The sequence below is a fragment of the Artemia franciscana genome, chromosome 4 (assembly GCF_032884065.1).
Source record: "Artemia franciscana chromosome 4, ASM3288406v1, whole genome shotgun sequence".
In the NCBI taxonomy this organism is placed as follows: Eukaryota; Metazoa; Arthropoda; class Branchiopoda; order Anostraca; family Artemiidae; genus Artemia; species Artemia franciscana.
The window spans coordinates 33,061,215-33,076,790 of NC_088866.1; the positions used below are offsets into that span (position 1 = coordinate 33,061,215).

General features: G+C 33.7%; 1 protein-coding gene and 1 long non-coding RNA gene across 2 annotated transcripts; one reads left to right on the forward strand and one right to left on the reverse strand.

Moving 5' to 3' along the window:
- Positions 1-88: 88 nt before the first annotated feature.
- Positions 89-972, reverse strand: LOC136025646 (uncharacterized). Its single transcript, XR_010617132.1, has 2 exons — positions 500-972; positions 89-422 (listed from the first exon to the last, which is right to left on the reverse strand). It is a non-coding gene; the product is annotated as an uncharacterized LOC136025646 (long non-coding RNA).
- Positions 973-14,411: 13,439 nt separating this feature from the next.
- LOC136025749 (craniofacial development protein 2-like) lies at positions 14,412-14,957 on the forward strand. Its single transcript, XM_065701736.1, has one exon. The coding sequence runs from the start codon at positions 14,412-14,414 to the stop codon at positions 14,955-14,957; it is 546 nt and encodes a 181-aa protein (XP_065557808.1).
- Positions 14,958-15,576: the final 619 nt, after the last annotated feature.

Sequence of the window (15,576 nt, forward strand, 5' to 3'; positions counted from 1 at the left end):
TAGTTTTTTTTTCTTTTTAGTTTTTTTGTAGTTTTTACCTTCTTTTTAGTTTTGTTAATTTTTTTTTTTACTTGTGTCCTGGTCGTCATTTATACTCCCTGTGTCCCGGTGCTTTGTTGATTGCTAATCGAACATTCCTTTTGTCCTGGTCGCTTTCTCTTTGAGTGTCGTCATTTATTTTTTTCTTTTTTAGTTCTTTTAGTTTTTACCTTTTTTAGTTTTTTTTTAGTTTTTAGTTTTTTTAGTTTTTTACCTTTTTTTAGTTTTTTTAGTTTTTTAGCTTTTTTATTTTTTTTATTAGTTTTTAGTTTTTTTGTAGTTTTTGCCTTTTTTTTTAGTTTTTTGTCCTGGTCGCTTTCTCTTTGAGTGTCGTCATTTATTAGTTTTTTCCTTTTTTTTTTTAGTTTTTTATTGGTTTTTACCTTTATGTCGCTTTCTCTTTGAGTGTCGTCATTTATTAGTTTTTTCCTTTTTTTTTTAGTTTTTTATTGGTTTTTACCTTTATTTTAGCTTATTTTTCAGTTTTTTCCTTTTTTTTAGTTTTTTTTTATTTTTTATTTTTTTTAGTTTTTTACCTTTTTTTAGTTTTTTTAGTTTTTTTAGTTTTTTAGCTTTTTTACTTTTTTTATTAGTTTTTAGTTTTTTTTTGTAGTTTTTGCCTTTTTTTAGTTTTTTCAGTTTTTTTTTTAGTTTTTTATTGGTTTTTACCTTTATAGTTTTTTTAGTTTTTTAGCTTTTTTATTTTTTTTATTAGTTTTTAGTTTTTTTTTGTAGTTTTTGCCTTTTTTTAGTTTTTTCAGTTTTGACGTCACCTAATCCAGTTTTTTCAGGTGACGTCACCTGACACATCCATCCACACATCCATCCACACATCCACAGACAGACAACTTATTTTTATATATATAGAATATATATATATATATATATATATATATATATATATATATATATATATATATATATATATATATATATATATATATATATATATATATATATATATATATATATATATATATATATATATATATATATATATATATATATATATATATATATATCTATATTCACAGGTGGGACATAGGGACACAACTACAATGGCGCGTAACTATTATGGCGCGTAACGACTTACGCGCGCGGGGGGGCTTGGGGGGGGGGGGGCGCGAAGCGCCCCCACCAACTAGGTGTTGGGGTGGCGCGAAGCGCCACCCCAACAGCTAGTATATATATATATATATATATATATATATATATATATATATATATACTAGCTGTTGGGGTGGCGCTTCGCGCCACCCCAACCCCTAGTTGGTGGGGGCGCTTCGCGCCCCCCCCAAGCCCCCCCGCGCGCGTAAGTCGTTACGCGCCATAATAGTTACGCGCCATTGTAGTTGTGTCCCTATGTCCCACCTGTGAATATAGATATATATATATATATGGTTTTAACTACGTAAAACTTGCGAATATACAACATTCTTTGCTGTCCCATTGTCTTTGCATATAAATAGATTGTCAGGTTATCCCCCTGTTTCCCCCGGTGTCCCCGTTGTAGTTGTGTCCCTGTGTCCCGGTCGTTATTTATATTCCCTGTGTCCCGGTCGTCATTTGTATCCCGGTGTACCGGTCTGTATATACATTCGTTTTTTAGTTTTGTTTTTCTCCTTTATTTTTTTCCTTTTTTTTTCTTTTTTAGTTTATTTAGATTTTTAGATTTTTTAGTTTTTTTATTAGTTTTTAGTTTTTTTTTCTTTTTAGTTTTTTTGTAGTTTTTACCTTCTTTTTAGTTTTGTTAATTTTTTTTTTTACTTGTGTCCTGGTCGTCATTTATACTCCCTGTGTCCCGGTGCTTTGTTGATTGCTAATCGAACATTCCTTTTGTCCTGGTCGCTTTCTCTTTGAGTGTCGTCATTTATTTTTTTCTTTTTTAGTTCTTTTAGTTTTTACCTTTTTTAGTTTTTTTTTAGTTTTTAGTTTTTTTAGTTTTTTACCTTTTTTTAGTTTTTTTAGTTTTTTAGCTTTTTTATTTTTTTTATTAGTTTTTAGTTTTTTTGTAGTTTTTGCCTTTTTTTTAGTTTTTTGTCCTGGTCGCTTTCTCTTTGAGTGTCGTCATTTATTAGTTTTTTCCTTTTTTTTTTTAGTTTTTTATTGGTTTTTACCTTTATGTCGCTTTCTCTTTGAGTGTCGTCATTTATTAGTTTTTTCCTTTTTTTTTAGTTTTTTATTGGTTTTTACCTTTATTTTAGCTTATTTTTCAGTTTTTTCCTTTTTTTTAGTTTTTTTTTATTTTTTATTTTTTTAGTTTTTTACCTTTTTTTAGTTTTTTAGTTTTTTTAGTTTTTTAGCTTTTTTACTTTTTTTATTAGTTTTTAGTTTTTTTTTGTAGTTTTTGCCTTTTTTTAGTTTTTTCAGTTTTTTTTTTAGTTTTTTATTGGTTTTTACCTTTATAGTTTTTTTAGTTTTTTAGCTTTTTTATTTTTTTTATTAGTTTTTAGTTTTTTTTTGTAGTTTTTGCCTTTTTTTAGTTTTTTCAGTTTTGACGTCACCTAATCCAGTTTTTTCAGGTGACGTCACCTGACACATCCATCCACACATCCATCCACACATCCACAGACAGACAACTTATTTTTATATATATAGATATATATATATATATATATATATATATATATATATATATATATATATATATATATATATATATATATATATATATATATATATATATATATATATATATATATGTATATATATATATATATATATATATATATATATATATATATATATATATATATATATATATCTTCTATATATATAAAAATAAGTTGTCTGTCTGTCTGTGGATCAGGTGACGTCATGTTTCTGTGTTGACTGACGTCATGATATTAGGAATATAAATGACGACCGGGACACAGGGACACAACTACAACGGGGACGCCGGGGGCACAGGCGGGATATATAAATGACGACCGGGACACAGGGATTGTTCGAATAGAAATTACAGACCGGGACACCGGGACACAAATGACGACCGGGACACCGGGACACAGGGAATATAAATGACGACCGGGACACTCAAAGAGAAATTACAAACTGGGACACCGGGACACAAATGACGACCGGGACACAGGGAATATAAATGACGACCGGGACACAGGGACACATCATTAGAATAATGAGGTATAGATCTGAATACGGATTGTTTTTCCCATGGACAATTATGTGTTGCATGTTCAAGAGTCAGTAAACCTGAAAATCTATTTATATGCACAGACAATGGGACAGCGAAGAATGTTGTATATTCGCATGTTTTACGTAGTTAAAAACATATATTTATATCTATCTCTATTCACAGGTGGGACACAGGGACACAACTACAATGGCGCGTAACTAATATGGCGCGTAACGACTTACGCGCGCGGGGGGGCTTGGGGGGGCGCGAAGCTAGTATATATATATATATATATATATATATATATATATATATATATATATATATATATATATATATATATATATATATATATATATATATATATATATATATATATATATATATATATATATATATATATATATATATATATATATATATATATATATTTATATATAAATATATACATATATATATATATATATATATATATATATATATATATATATATATATATATATATATATATATATATATATATATATATATATATAATATAATATATATATATATATATATATATATATATATATATATATATATATATATATATATATATATATATATATATATATATATATATATATATACATATATATATATATATATCTATATATATATATATATATATATATTTATATATATATATATATATACATATATATATATATATATATATATTTATATATATATATACATATATATATATATATATATATATATATATATATATATATATATATATATATATATATATATATATATATATATATATATATATATATATATATATATATATATATATATATATATATATATATATATATATATATATATATATATATAAAAATAAGTTGTCTGTCTGTGGATGTGTGGATGGATGTGTGGATGGATGTGTCAGGTGACGTCACCTGAAAAAACTGGATTAGGTGACGTCAAAACTGAAAAAACTAAAAAAAGGCAAAAACTACAAAAAAAACTAAAAACTAATAAAAAAATAAAAAAGCTAAAAAACTAAAAAAACTATAAAGGTAAAAACCAATAAAAAACTAAAAAAAAAACTGAAAAAACTAAAAAAAGGCAAAAACTACAAAAAAAAACTAAAAACTAATAAAAAAAGTAAAAAAGCTAAAAAACTAAAAAAACTAAAAAAACTAAAAAAAGGTAAAAACTAAAAAAAATAAAAAATAAAAAAAAACTAAAAAAAAGGAAAAAACTGAAAAATAAGCTAAAATAAAGGTAAAAACCAATAAAAAACTAAAAAAAAAAAGGAAAAAACTAATAAATGACGACACTCAAAGAGAAAGCGACCAGGACAAAAAACTAAAAAAAAAGGCAAAAACTACAAAAAAACTAAAAACTAATAAAAAAAATAAAAAAGCTAAAAAACTAAAAAAACTAAAAAAAGGTAAAAAACTAAAAAAACTAAAAACTAAAAAAAAACTAAAAAAGGTAAAAACTAAAAGAACTAAAAAAGAAAAAAATAAATGACGACACTCAAAGAGAAAGCGACCAGGACAAAAGGAATGTTCGATTAGCAATCAACAAAGCACCGGGACACAGGGAGTATAAATGACGACCAGGACACAAGTAAAAAAAAAATTAACAAAACTAAAAAGAAGGTAAAAACTACAAAAAAACTAAAAAGAAAAAAAAACTAAAAACTAATAAAAAAACTAAAAAATCTAAAAATCTAAATAAACTAAAAAAGAAAAAAAAAGGAAAAAAATAAAGGAGAAAAACAAAACTAAAAAACGAATGTATATACAGACCGGTACACCGGGATACAAATGACGACCGGGACACAGGGAATATAAATAACGACCGGGACACAGGGACACAACTACAACGGGGACACCGGGGGAAACAGGGGGATATAAATGACGACCGGGACAAAAAAACTAAAAAGAAATAAAAACTAAAAACTAATAAAAAAACTAAAAAATCTAAAAATCTAAATAAGCTAAAAAAGAAAAAAAAAGGAAAAAAATAAAGGAGAAAAACAAAACTAAAAAACGAATGTATATACAGACCGGGACACCGGGATACAAATGATGACCGGGACCCGGGACACAGGGAATATAAATGACGACCGGGACACAGGGACACAACTACAACGGGGACACCGGGGGAAACAGGGGATAACCTGACAATCTATTTATATGCAAAGACAATGGGACAGCAAAGAATGTTGTATATTCGCAAGTTTTACGTAGTTAAAACCATATATATATATATATCTATATTCACAGGTGGGACATAGGGACACAACTACAATGGCGCGTAACTATTATGGCGCGTAACGACTTACGCGCGCGGGGGGGCTTGGGGGGGCGCGAAGCGCCCCCACCAACTAGGTGTTGGGGTGGCGCGAAGCGCCACCCCAACAGCTAGTATATATATATATATATATATATATATATATATATATATATATATATATATATTCTAACTGGAATTGTCTTGTAACTTGTCTTCTAACTGGAATTATAATGAAATCTATCGACCTTTTTTGTAATTACTACAGGCTAGAGTTCGTACTTTATTGTAACCTAGTAAAGAACACACCATGGCATATAGTAACTTGAAGTTAAGATAATAGAAGCATCTTTTGAAAACTTACTTTTCTGGTGTATAGTGCCATGCTGAGGATCGCCTCTTACTATTCTTACTAAGGAAAACCCTTAGTAAGGGTATAACTTTATAATAAGATAATGCATTGTGTCGATAACAACGTTGGAGAAATCTTCTTTTTGGATGCGACAGGAGGTACTGGTAAGACATTTGTGATAAAATTGATTCTGGCATCAATTCGATAAAAAAATGACATAGCGTTGGCAATTGCGTCGTCCGGAATAGCCGCAACGTTGCTGCCTGGTGGAAGAACTGCTCATTCCGCTTTGAAATTGCCTCTGAATTTTCATTCTACAGAAACTCCCACGTGCAATATTTCCAAATCATCTGGGATGGGTAAAGTATTGCAGCAATGCAAACTTATTATTTGGGACGAGTGCACAATGGCACACAAAAAATCGCTCGAGGCTCTGGATCAATCTTTGAGAGATTTGCGAGGGAATTCGAAACCCTTTGGCAGCACATTAATATTGCTTGCGGGAGATTTCAGGCAGACATTACCTATAATACCTAGATCAACCGCTGCCGACGAAATGAATGCTTGCCTGAAAAATTCTAATTTATGGTCACACGTAAAGACATTAAAATTAACTACAAATATGTGTGTCCGATTGCAAAACGATGACTCTGGTCAAACATTTTCAGATCAATTGCTGGCAATTGGAAACGGAAAGCTCCCAGTAGACTCAATTTTAGGGCGTATACAACTGCCTGCTGAATTCTGTAATTTAGTGACGTCCAAAAATGCATTGGTTGAAAATGTATTTCCGAATATTCTAACCGATTATAAAAATTATAAATGGCTAAAAGACCGAGTGATTCTGGCAGCCAAGAATAAAGACGTCCATGAAATCAACAATATTGTTTTGACCAAGATTCGAGAGCAGGCAGTCCTTTACAAGTCAGTCGACACAGTTCTGGAACCAAATGAGGCGGTTAATTATCCATCTGTATTTTCAAATTCCCTGGATCTCCCAGGGTTTCCACCACACGTGCTACAACTAAAAATAGGCGTACCAATAATATTGTTACAAAATATCAACCCACCAAAGCTTTGCAATGGCACGCGACTTGCCTTAAAAAAAAAACAATGGAAAACGTAATAGAGGCAACAATCTTGACAGGGGCTTTTGAGGGTGAGGCTGTTCTTATTCCTCGCATCCCCATGATTCCAACGGATCTGCCTTTTCAATTTAAAAGATTGCCATTCCCAATTCGATTAGCATTTGCAATCACCATCAACAAAGATCAAGGGCAATCATTAGAAAAATGCGGTAGAAATCTTACTACAGATTGTTTTTCCCGTGGACAATTGTACGTTGCATGTTCGAGTGTCGGTAAACCTGACAATGTATATATATATATATATAAATAAGTTGTCTGTGTGTGTGTGTGTGTGTGTCAAGTGACGTCATGTTTGTGTGTCGACTGACGTCATGTTTGTCGACTGACGTCATTATAAGGATTGAGCTGTATGCGTCATGAAGTTGTTTGTCGACTGAGGTCATGTTTGTCAACTGATGAAATTACATACCGGGACACCGGGACACAAATGACGAATGGGACACAGGGAATATAAATGACGACCGGGAACCTCAAAGAGAAATTACAGACTGGGACACCCGGACACAAATCACGACCGGGACACAGGGAATATAAATGACGACCGGGACGTAGGGACACAACTACAACGGGGACGCTGGGGGCACAGGCGGGATATATAAATGACGACCGGGACACAGGGATTGTTCGAATAGAAATTACAGACCGGGACACAAATGACGACCGGGACACCGGGACAAAGGGAATATAAATGACGACCGGGACACTCAAAGAGAAATTACAAACTGGGATACTGGGACACAAATGACGACCGGGACACAGGGAATATAAATGACGACCGGGAAACATGGACACATCATTAGAATAATGAGGTATAGATCTGAATACGGATTGTTTTTCCCATGGACAATTATATGTTGCATGTTCAAGAGTCAGTAAACCTGACAATCTATTTATATGCACAGACAATGGGACAGCGAAGAATGTTGTATATTCGCATGGTTTTACGTAGTTAAAAACATATATATATATATATATATATATATATATATATATATATACTAGCTGTTGGGGTGGCGCTTCGCGCCACCCCAACACCTAGTTGGTGGGGGCGCTTCGCGCCCCCCCCAAGCCCCCCCGCGCGCGTAAGTCGTTACGCGCCATAATAGTTACGCGCCATTGTAGTTGTGTCCCTATGTCCCACCTGTGAATATAGATAGATATATATATATGGTTTTAACTACGTAAAACTTGCGAATATACAACATTCTTTGCTGTCCCATTGTCTTTGCATATAAATAGATTGTCAGGTTTACCGACTCTTGAACATGCAACATATAATGGTCCATGGGAAAACAATCTGTATTCAGATCTATACCTCATGATTCTAATGATTGCCCTTGAGCTTTGTTGATGGTGATTGCTAATCGACCATTCCCTGTCCCGGTGTCCCGGTCGTCATTTACATCCCCCTGTTTCCCCCGGTGTCCCCGTTGTAGTTGTGTCCCTGTGTCCCGGTCGTCATTTATATTCCCTGTGTCCCGGGTCCCGGTCGTCATTTGTATCCCGGTGTCCCGGTCTGTATATACATTCGTTTTTTAGTTTTGTTTTTCTCCTTTATTTTTTTCCTTTTTTTTTCTTTTTTAGCTTATTTAGATTTTTAGATTTTTAGTTTTTTTATTAGTTTTTAGTTTTTTTTTCTTTTTAGTTTTTTTGTCCCGGTCGTCATTTATATCCCCCTGTTTCCCCCGGTGTCCCCGTTGTAGTTGTGTCCCTGTGTCCCGGTCGTCATTTATATTCCCTGTGTCCCGGTCGTCATTTTAATCGAACATTCCTTTTGTCCTGGTCGCTTTCTCTTTGAGTGTCGTCATTTATTTTTTTCTTTTTTAGCTCTTTTAGTTTTTACCTTTTTTAGTTTTTTTTAGTTTTTAGTTTTTTTAGTTTTTTACCTTTTTTTAGTTTTTTTAGTTTTTTAGCTTTTTTATTTTTTTTATTAGTTTTTAGTTTTTTTGTAGTTTTTGCCTTTTTTTTTAGTTTTTTTAGTTTTTTAGCTTTTTTATTAGTTTTTAGTTTTTTTTGCCTTTTTTTAGTTTTTTTAGTTTTTTAGCTTTTTTATTTTTTTTATTAGTTTTTAGTTTTTTTTGTAGTTTTTGCCTTTTTTTAGTTTTTTCAGTTTTGACGTCACCTGATCCAGTTTTTTCAGGTGACGTCACCTGATCCACGATCCACAGATCCACAGACAACTTATTTTTATATATATAGATAGTTTTTTTTTTTTACTTATGTCCTGGTCGTCATTTATACTCCCTGTGTCCCGGTGCTTTGTTGATTGCTAATCGAACATTCCTTTTGTCCTGGTCGCTTTCTCTTTGAGTGTCGTCATTTATTAGTTTTTTCCTTTTTTTTTTTAGTTTTTTATTGGTTTTTACCTTTATTTTAGCTTATTTTTCAGTTTTTTCCTTTTTTTTTATTTTTTTTTTATTTTTTATTTTTTTTAGTTTTTTACCTTTTTTAGTTTTTTTAGTTTTTTTAGTTTTTTAGCTTTTTTACTTTTTTTATTAGTTTTTAGTTTTTTTTTGTAGTTTTTGCCTTTTTTTAGTTTTTTCAGTTTTTTTTTAGTTTTTTATTGGTTTTTACCTTTATAGTTTTTTTAGTTTTTTAGCTTTTTTATTTTTTTTATTAGTTTTTAGTTTTTTTTGTAGTTTTTGCCTTTTTTTAGTTTTTTCAGTTTTGACGTCACCTGATCCAGTTTTTTCAGGTGACGTCACCTGATCCACCCATCCATCCATCCATCCATCCATCCACAGACAGACAACTTATTTTTATATATATAGATATATATATATATATATATATATATATATATATATATATATATATATATATATATATATATATATATATATATATATATTCACAGGTGAGACACAGGGACACAACTACAATGACGCGTAACGACTTACGCGCGCGGGGGGGCTTGGGGGAGGGCGTGAAGCGCCCCACCAACTAGGTGTTGGGGTGGCGCGAAGCGCCACCCAACAGCTAGTCTATTTATATGCACTGACAATGGGATAGCGAAGAATATTGTATATACGCAAGTTTTACGTAGTTAATTTGTATTGTATATGTATATCTATCTATCTATCTATCTATCTATATAAAAATAAGTTGTATGTATGCATGTTTGTTTGTTTGTAAAAAGAGCGTTTGCATATGACGTCATTATATGTATATAAGGCTTTGTATATGCACAGACAATGGGACAGCCCAGAATGTTGGATTTTCCTCGTTAGGGACGGTAAGTCTCCTACAAAGGGGTTTTGGACAAGACGGTTCTAATCGTGTACTTCTTGTTTTGATCTGATACTATTTTCAGGATTTATGGACTATCACATTTCTTAGTATTGGACTTAATCGTCTCATACTAAGTTGCTAACTACCGCTGCAACCAGAAACAATTTGAGCGTTTTTTGATGTTATGACGTGACCACAGGCTCGATACAGCCACGCTGGGAAGAATACGAATTCTTTCTTAGAGGTGTGACCTATTTAGATCGTTCTTGAGGCCATAAATGTCAATTTGCCACTTTTAAGAAGAGAAAAAACTGTGTAGCAGATTTCGAGGCCGGCCTCTGGCATGGTTACAAGACAGGCTTTTATATTCATTGTCACTTATCTTGTAATCGTAGACAATGTGAGCCGCTTCTTGATGCCATGGTGTTACCATAGGTTCGGAACAGCAACCATGAGAAAAATACAAGTTCTTCCGTAAAGTTGTGACCATTTTACATCGTTTTAGTTGCCAGAAATGGCAATATGCCAGTTAAAAAAAAAACATGTAGACGATTTCGAATCTGGTCCCCGGCACTCGGCATGCGGTAGGCTTGTGTATATTGATTATCATCGTAAGTAGAAACCTCTAAATGAGTCAGCTTTGTTTCCTACTCTTTCATCGGGGATATGGAGGGTTGTATATATTGATTATCATCGAAAGCAGAAACCTCTAAATGAGTCAGCTTCATTTCATACTCTTCTGTTGGGGATATGGAGGGTTCCCCAGGGAACACAGATAGTTGAAGGGTCCCTATGACCTGTAATGAACAGTTGTGTATATTATATCATCCTTGTCAATGTGTACTGGTTTTTGCGTGACATTTTGCTGGCGTCCAAGATTGTAATGTCGTTGTTGTCCTAACATATTTGTCGTCTTCATATTAATATTTGACCCGTTCTGATTTTTGTTGTTGCTTGTCTTCTAACAGCACCATTCTTTTTTTCACTCCATTTTTGACACATTTGGATACTAGCTTTCTTGCAATTGCTTGTAAGTCTCACCGTCGCTTATATTTTAACCATATATATCCTTGTTCTCGCTGTGTATATATCCTTGTTCTTCATATATATCCTGTGACATATTTTTCAGCAGCATTTGTCTTTGTTCTTCACTTTGGTTTTTGAGTAGTTTTAATTCTTGCTGGTGCTTATCTTCGAATTGTATGTTTCTTTGTTCTTCACTTTTGTTATTGGCTCGTTGTAATCGTTGTTGATGGAAGTTTTCTGACCGTATATGCTTGTTCTTCGTTTGTGTTTATCATTACTTTAGACGTTTTAGTATGCTTTACCTTAGCTGCTCAGATAGGTCTCGTCGCGTTTGATATTCTAGGTTGTTCTATTGTCCTCTTGGCATTATGAGATTACTTAAAACCCCTTGTGTAAATAGATTAATTACACTGTGTAGTTGTCTTACACTGATTACAATGATGTCCTTTTTGTAATGTTGCGTGTGTCATAGATGTAAAATGGATACTTCCTCTCCTGTGGAGGACGGAAATTATTCATTTCATTCTCTTGAAATATACTCAGAGATATGACGTCAATCATATAACTTTTCTTGTCAATCATATGTTTCTTGTGTAATTTTGTCTACATCATAGACAGTGAAACAACACAACCACTACTTAGGCACATATGAAGCATGTATGCTTTTCCAGTGTATTCATAAAAAAGAGGTCACTCACATAAATATTTTTTTTTTTCAAAAATTAAGGCTTTTAACAATTTTTTCAAACTTCTGACCTGAATAATTTTTTTTTTTTTAAGCCAGAGAATCCCAGAATGCCGATTTTCCCGAAAGTTTTTGCTGCCGTTTTGAGAAAAATAAATAAATAAATACATACCCAATTATTGCTCGTTTATAAAGATAGTATATATATATATATATATATATATATATATATATATATATATATATATATATATATATATATATATATATATATATGTATATATATATATATATATATATATATATATATATACTAGCTAGTTGGTGGGGCGCTTCGCGCCCCCCAAGCCCCCCTGCGCGCGTAAGTCGTTACGCGCCATATTAGTTACGCGCCATTGTAGTTGTGTCCCTGTGTCCCACCTGTGAATAGAGATAGATATAAATATATGTTTTTAACTACGTAAAACATGCGAATATACAACATTCTTCGCTGTCCCATTGTCTGTGCATATAAATAGATTGTCAGGTTTACTGACTCTTGAACATGCAACATATAATTGTCCATGGGAAAAACAATCCGTATTCAGATCTATACCTCATTATTCTAATGATGTGTCCCTGTGTCCCGGTCGTCATTTATATTCCCTGTGTCCCGGTCGTCATTTTTGTCCCGGTGTCCCAGTTTGTAATTTCTCTTTGAGTGTCCCGGTCGTCATTTATATTCCCTGTGTCCCGGTGTCCCGGTCGTCATTTGTGTCCCGGTGTCCCGGTCTGTAATTTCTATTCGAACAGTCCCTGTGTCCCGGTCGTCATTTATATATCCCACCTGTGCCCCCGGTGTCCCCGTTGTAGTTGTGTCCCTGTGTCCTGGTCGTCATTTATATTCCCTGTGTCCCGGTCGTGATTTGTGTCCGGGTGTCCCAGTCTGTAATTTCTCTTTGAGGTTCCCGGTCGTCACTTATATTCCCTCTGTCTCGGTCGTCATTTGTGTCCCGGTCTGTAATTTCTCTTTGAGTGTTTTTTCTTTTTAGTTTTTTTTTTAGTTTTTTACCTTTTTTCTTTTTTCAGTTTTCTTTTTCTTCTTTATTTTTCAGCGTCACTATGAAGTACATATCGACGAACCTTTGTTTTTTTAACTTAAATCTGGTAGGCATTGATGACCTTATCCAAGTCAAAATCCCAAACCCAATCATCATCGCTATCATTTTCAGTTTTGATATGTTTTGACTCTCGCTGTCCAGGTGGATTTTCATCTAACTGCGCGGTTTTGCGTTCTTTAGCCGCAAGCCTGTTTTCTTGCTGTTCTTGTGATTCCTCGGAACGCTTTTTTTTCTTACTTTCTCTATCAGCAGCAAGTTTTTTGGCATAAACTCTTTGAGCAGCTTCCTCGGCTGTTGCCATTGTAGGTTCTTCAGTCATTTTACAATTAAACATTTTTCCGTGAACAAATGTCTTAAATACCGTTAATGACGTCACCGTCAAAGCAAAAATGACGACAACTAATTTCATGACGTCAGTCAACACAGAAACATGACGTCACCTGATCCACAGACAGACAGACAACTTATTTTTATATATATAGATATATATATATATATATATATATATATATATATATATATATATATATATATATATATATATATATATATATATATATATATATGACCTATGTGATTGTATGGATGAGTAGGGTTAAGGCCTCATTCAAGTGCTGATCTACATTAATCACTAATGTAGGAAAACAGTCTTCCCTTTCTCCTTCTAATATATATATATATATATATATATATATATATATATATATATATATATATATATATATATATATATATATATATTTGACCTATGTGATTGTATGGATGAGTAGGGTTAAGGCCTCATTCAAGTGCTGATCTATATTAATCACTAATGGAGGAAAACAGTCTTCCTTTTCTCCTTCTGTCTTCCTTTTTTTTTTTAATGAGTTTGTGCTGTTGCATTGGTGATTTCCCTTTTCATTATATATTTACACACACACACACATATATATATATATATATATATATATATATATATATATATATATATATATATATATATATATATATATATATATATATATATATATATATGGTGGATTTCGTCCGGAATGAAGCAGACCTTGGTCTGCTGACCACATGCCACTGGATATGGGGAATCCCTTAACTAAACGCTCCACGCAAAGGGTGGCCTTGACCTCACAAGGTGGGTAGACCACCCCAGGGACACTCAATAGTTAGACTCCTCTAGATAATCAGGTCCCAGGCCTCTGGTCGGTTGGGCTTCTGACCCTCCACTTGAACCTAATTGCAACGAATAGTGATGTTACTGCCTCGGATGATCGATCTTCTTTTTACCCGTCAAGACCTCAGCATGTCCCCGGACCGATATTCGACCATCGTTTGAACCTTATTGACCAAGGTGGTCTTCTTCTTCTAAAACGTTCTAACCCTTAACTTTCCTGGAGCGAAGTCAATGCTTGCGCTAGAACTCAAGCGTTTTGGTGTGGCTGTAGCAGGCGTAACTGAAGCTCGTCTTATAGGAAACGACTCTGGAGACATTGGTGAAGGCTATCACCTAATCTGGTCGGGTGATCAGAGAACCAAAACTAATGGAGTCGCACTTGTGCTAGATTCTCGGACCAGGAGGTACCTCCTTTCTTACGAGCAAATATCAGACAGGATACTAACAGAGCAAATCCAGCACAAACATGGAAAATGGACCATCATTGTCTGCTACGCCCCAACAAACCAAGCCTCAGATGAGATGAAAGATCGTTTTTACGCCCAGCTGTCTAGCATCCTAGCAAAAGTATCCACTCATAACGTTTTAACCCTTCTTGGCGACTTCAACGGCACTGTCAGAGATACAGACGGCATTTGGAACAATGCTCTAGGACCTGTAATACCCGACTGTTTGAACGACAATGGGTTAAGACTCCTTCAGCTGTGCAACATGCACGATCTCGTGATCACCAAGACACTTTTTCAAAGCAAAGAAGTTCACAAATATACCTGGTAGAGCAATGACGGACGAACAAGAAAGATGTCGGACTACACAATCGTGCCCTGACGCTGGCGTTCCTCTATAACTAATTGCCGAACTTACAGAAGTGCAGAATTGGGAAACACTGACCACTGGCTTGTTGTTTCTAACCTTAGACTACGCCTGAAAGCGCAGAAAAGTGATCACCGTCTCCCCAAATTAAACCTGAACAATCTCGCAAACTCCAACACGCGCCAGGTCTATGCTGTCTCCTTCTCAAACCGTTTCGACTGTCTTGGTCAAATTTCAGAAGGACGGTGTATTACTTTCAGCTGAAAGTACTATCGGTGTCTGAAGCCCAGAAAAAAGTCCTGGATATTGCAGGAAACTCTAGATGTTATTGAACAGTGTTGCAAAGCACGCCTAAGGAAGACATGGTTACCTACAGACGTCTAAACGGCATAAGAAATAAATCCCTCCACAGAGACAGAAAGCTGTTCACCGAGAAAAAGGCCACCGATCTCGAGGAGGCCGCCAGAAAGGGTGACACATACGCTCTATACAAACACTTTCAGGATCTTACAGATGGAAAGCCATCCTCCCTAGTCCCTATCACATCTAATGATGGAAATATACTCACTGACGAGAGCACTCA

What these genes read in the sequence shown, in the direction of transcription:
- LOC136025749 (XM_065701736.1), top strand. Translation starts at nt 14,412, where the DNA reads ATGCTTGCGCTAGAACTCAAGCGTTTTGGTGTGGCTGTAGCAGGCGTA.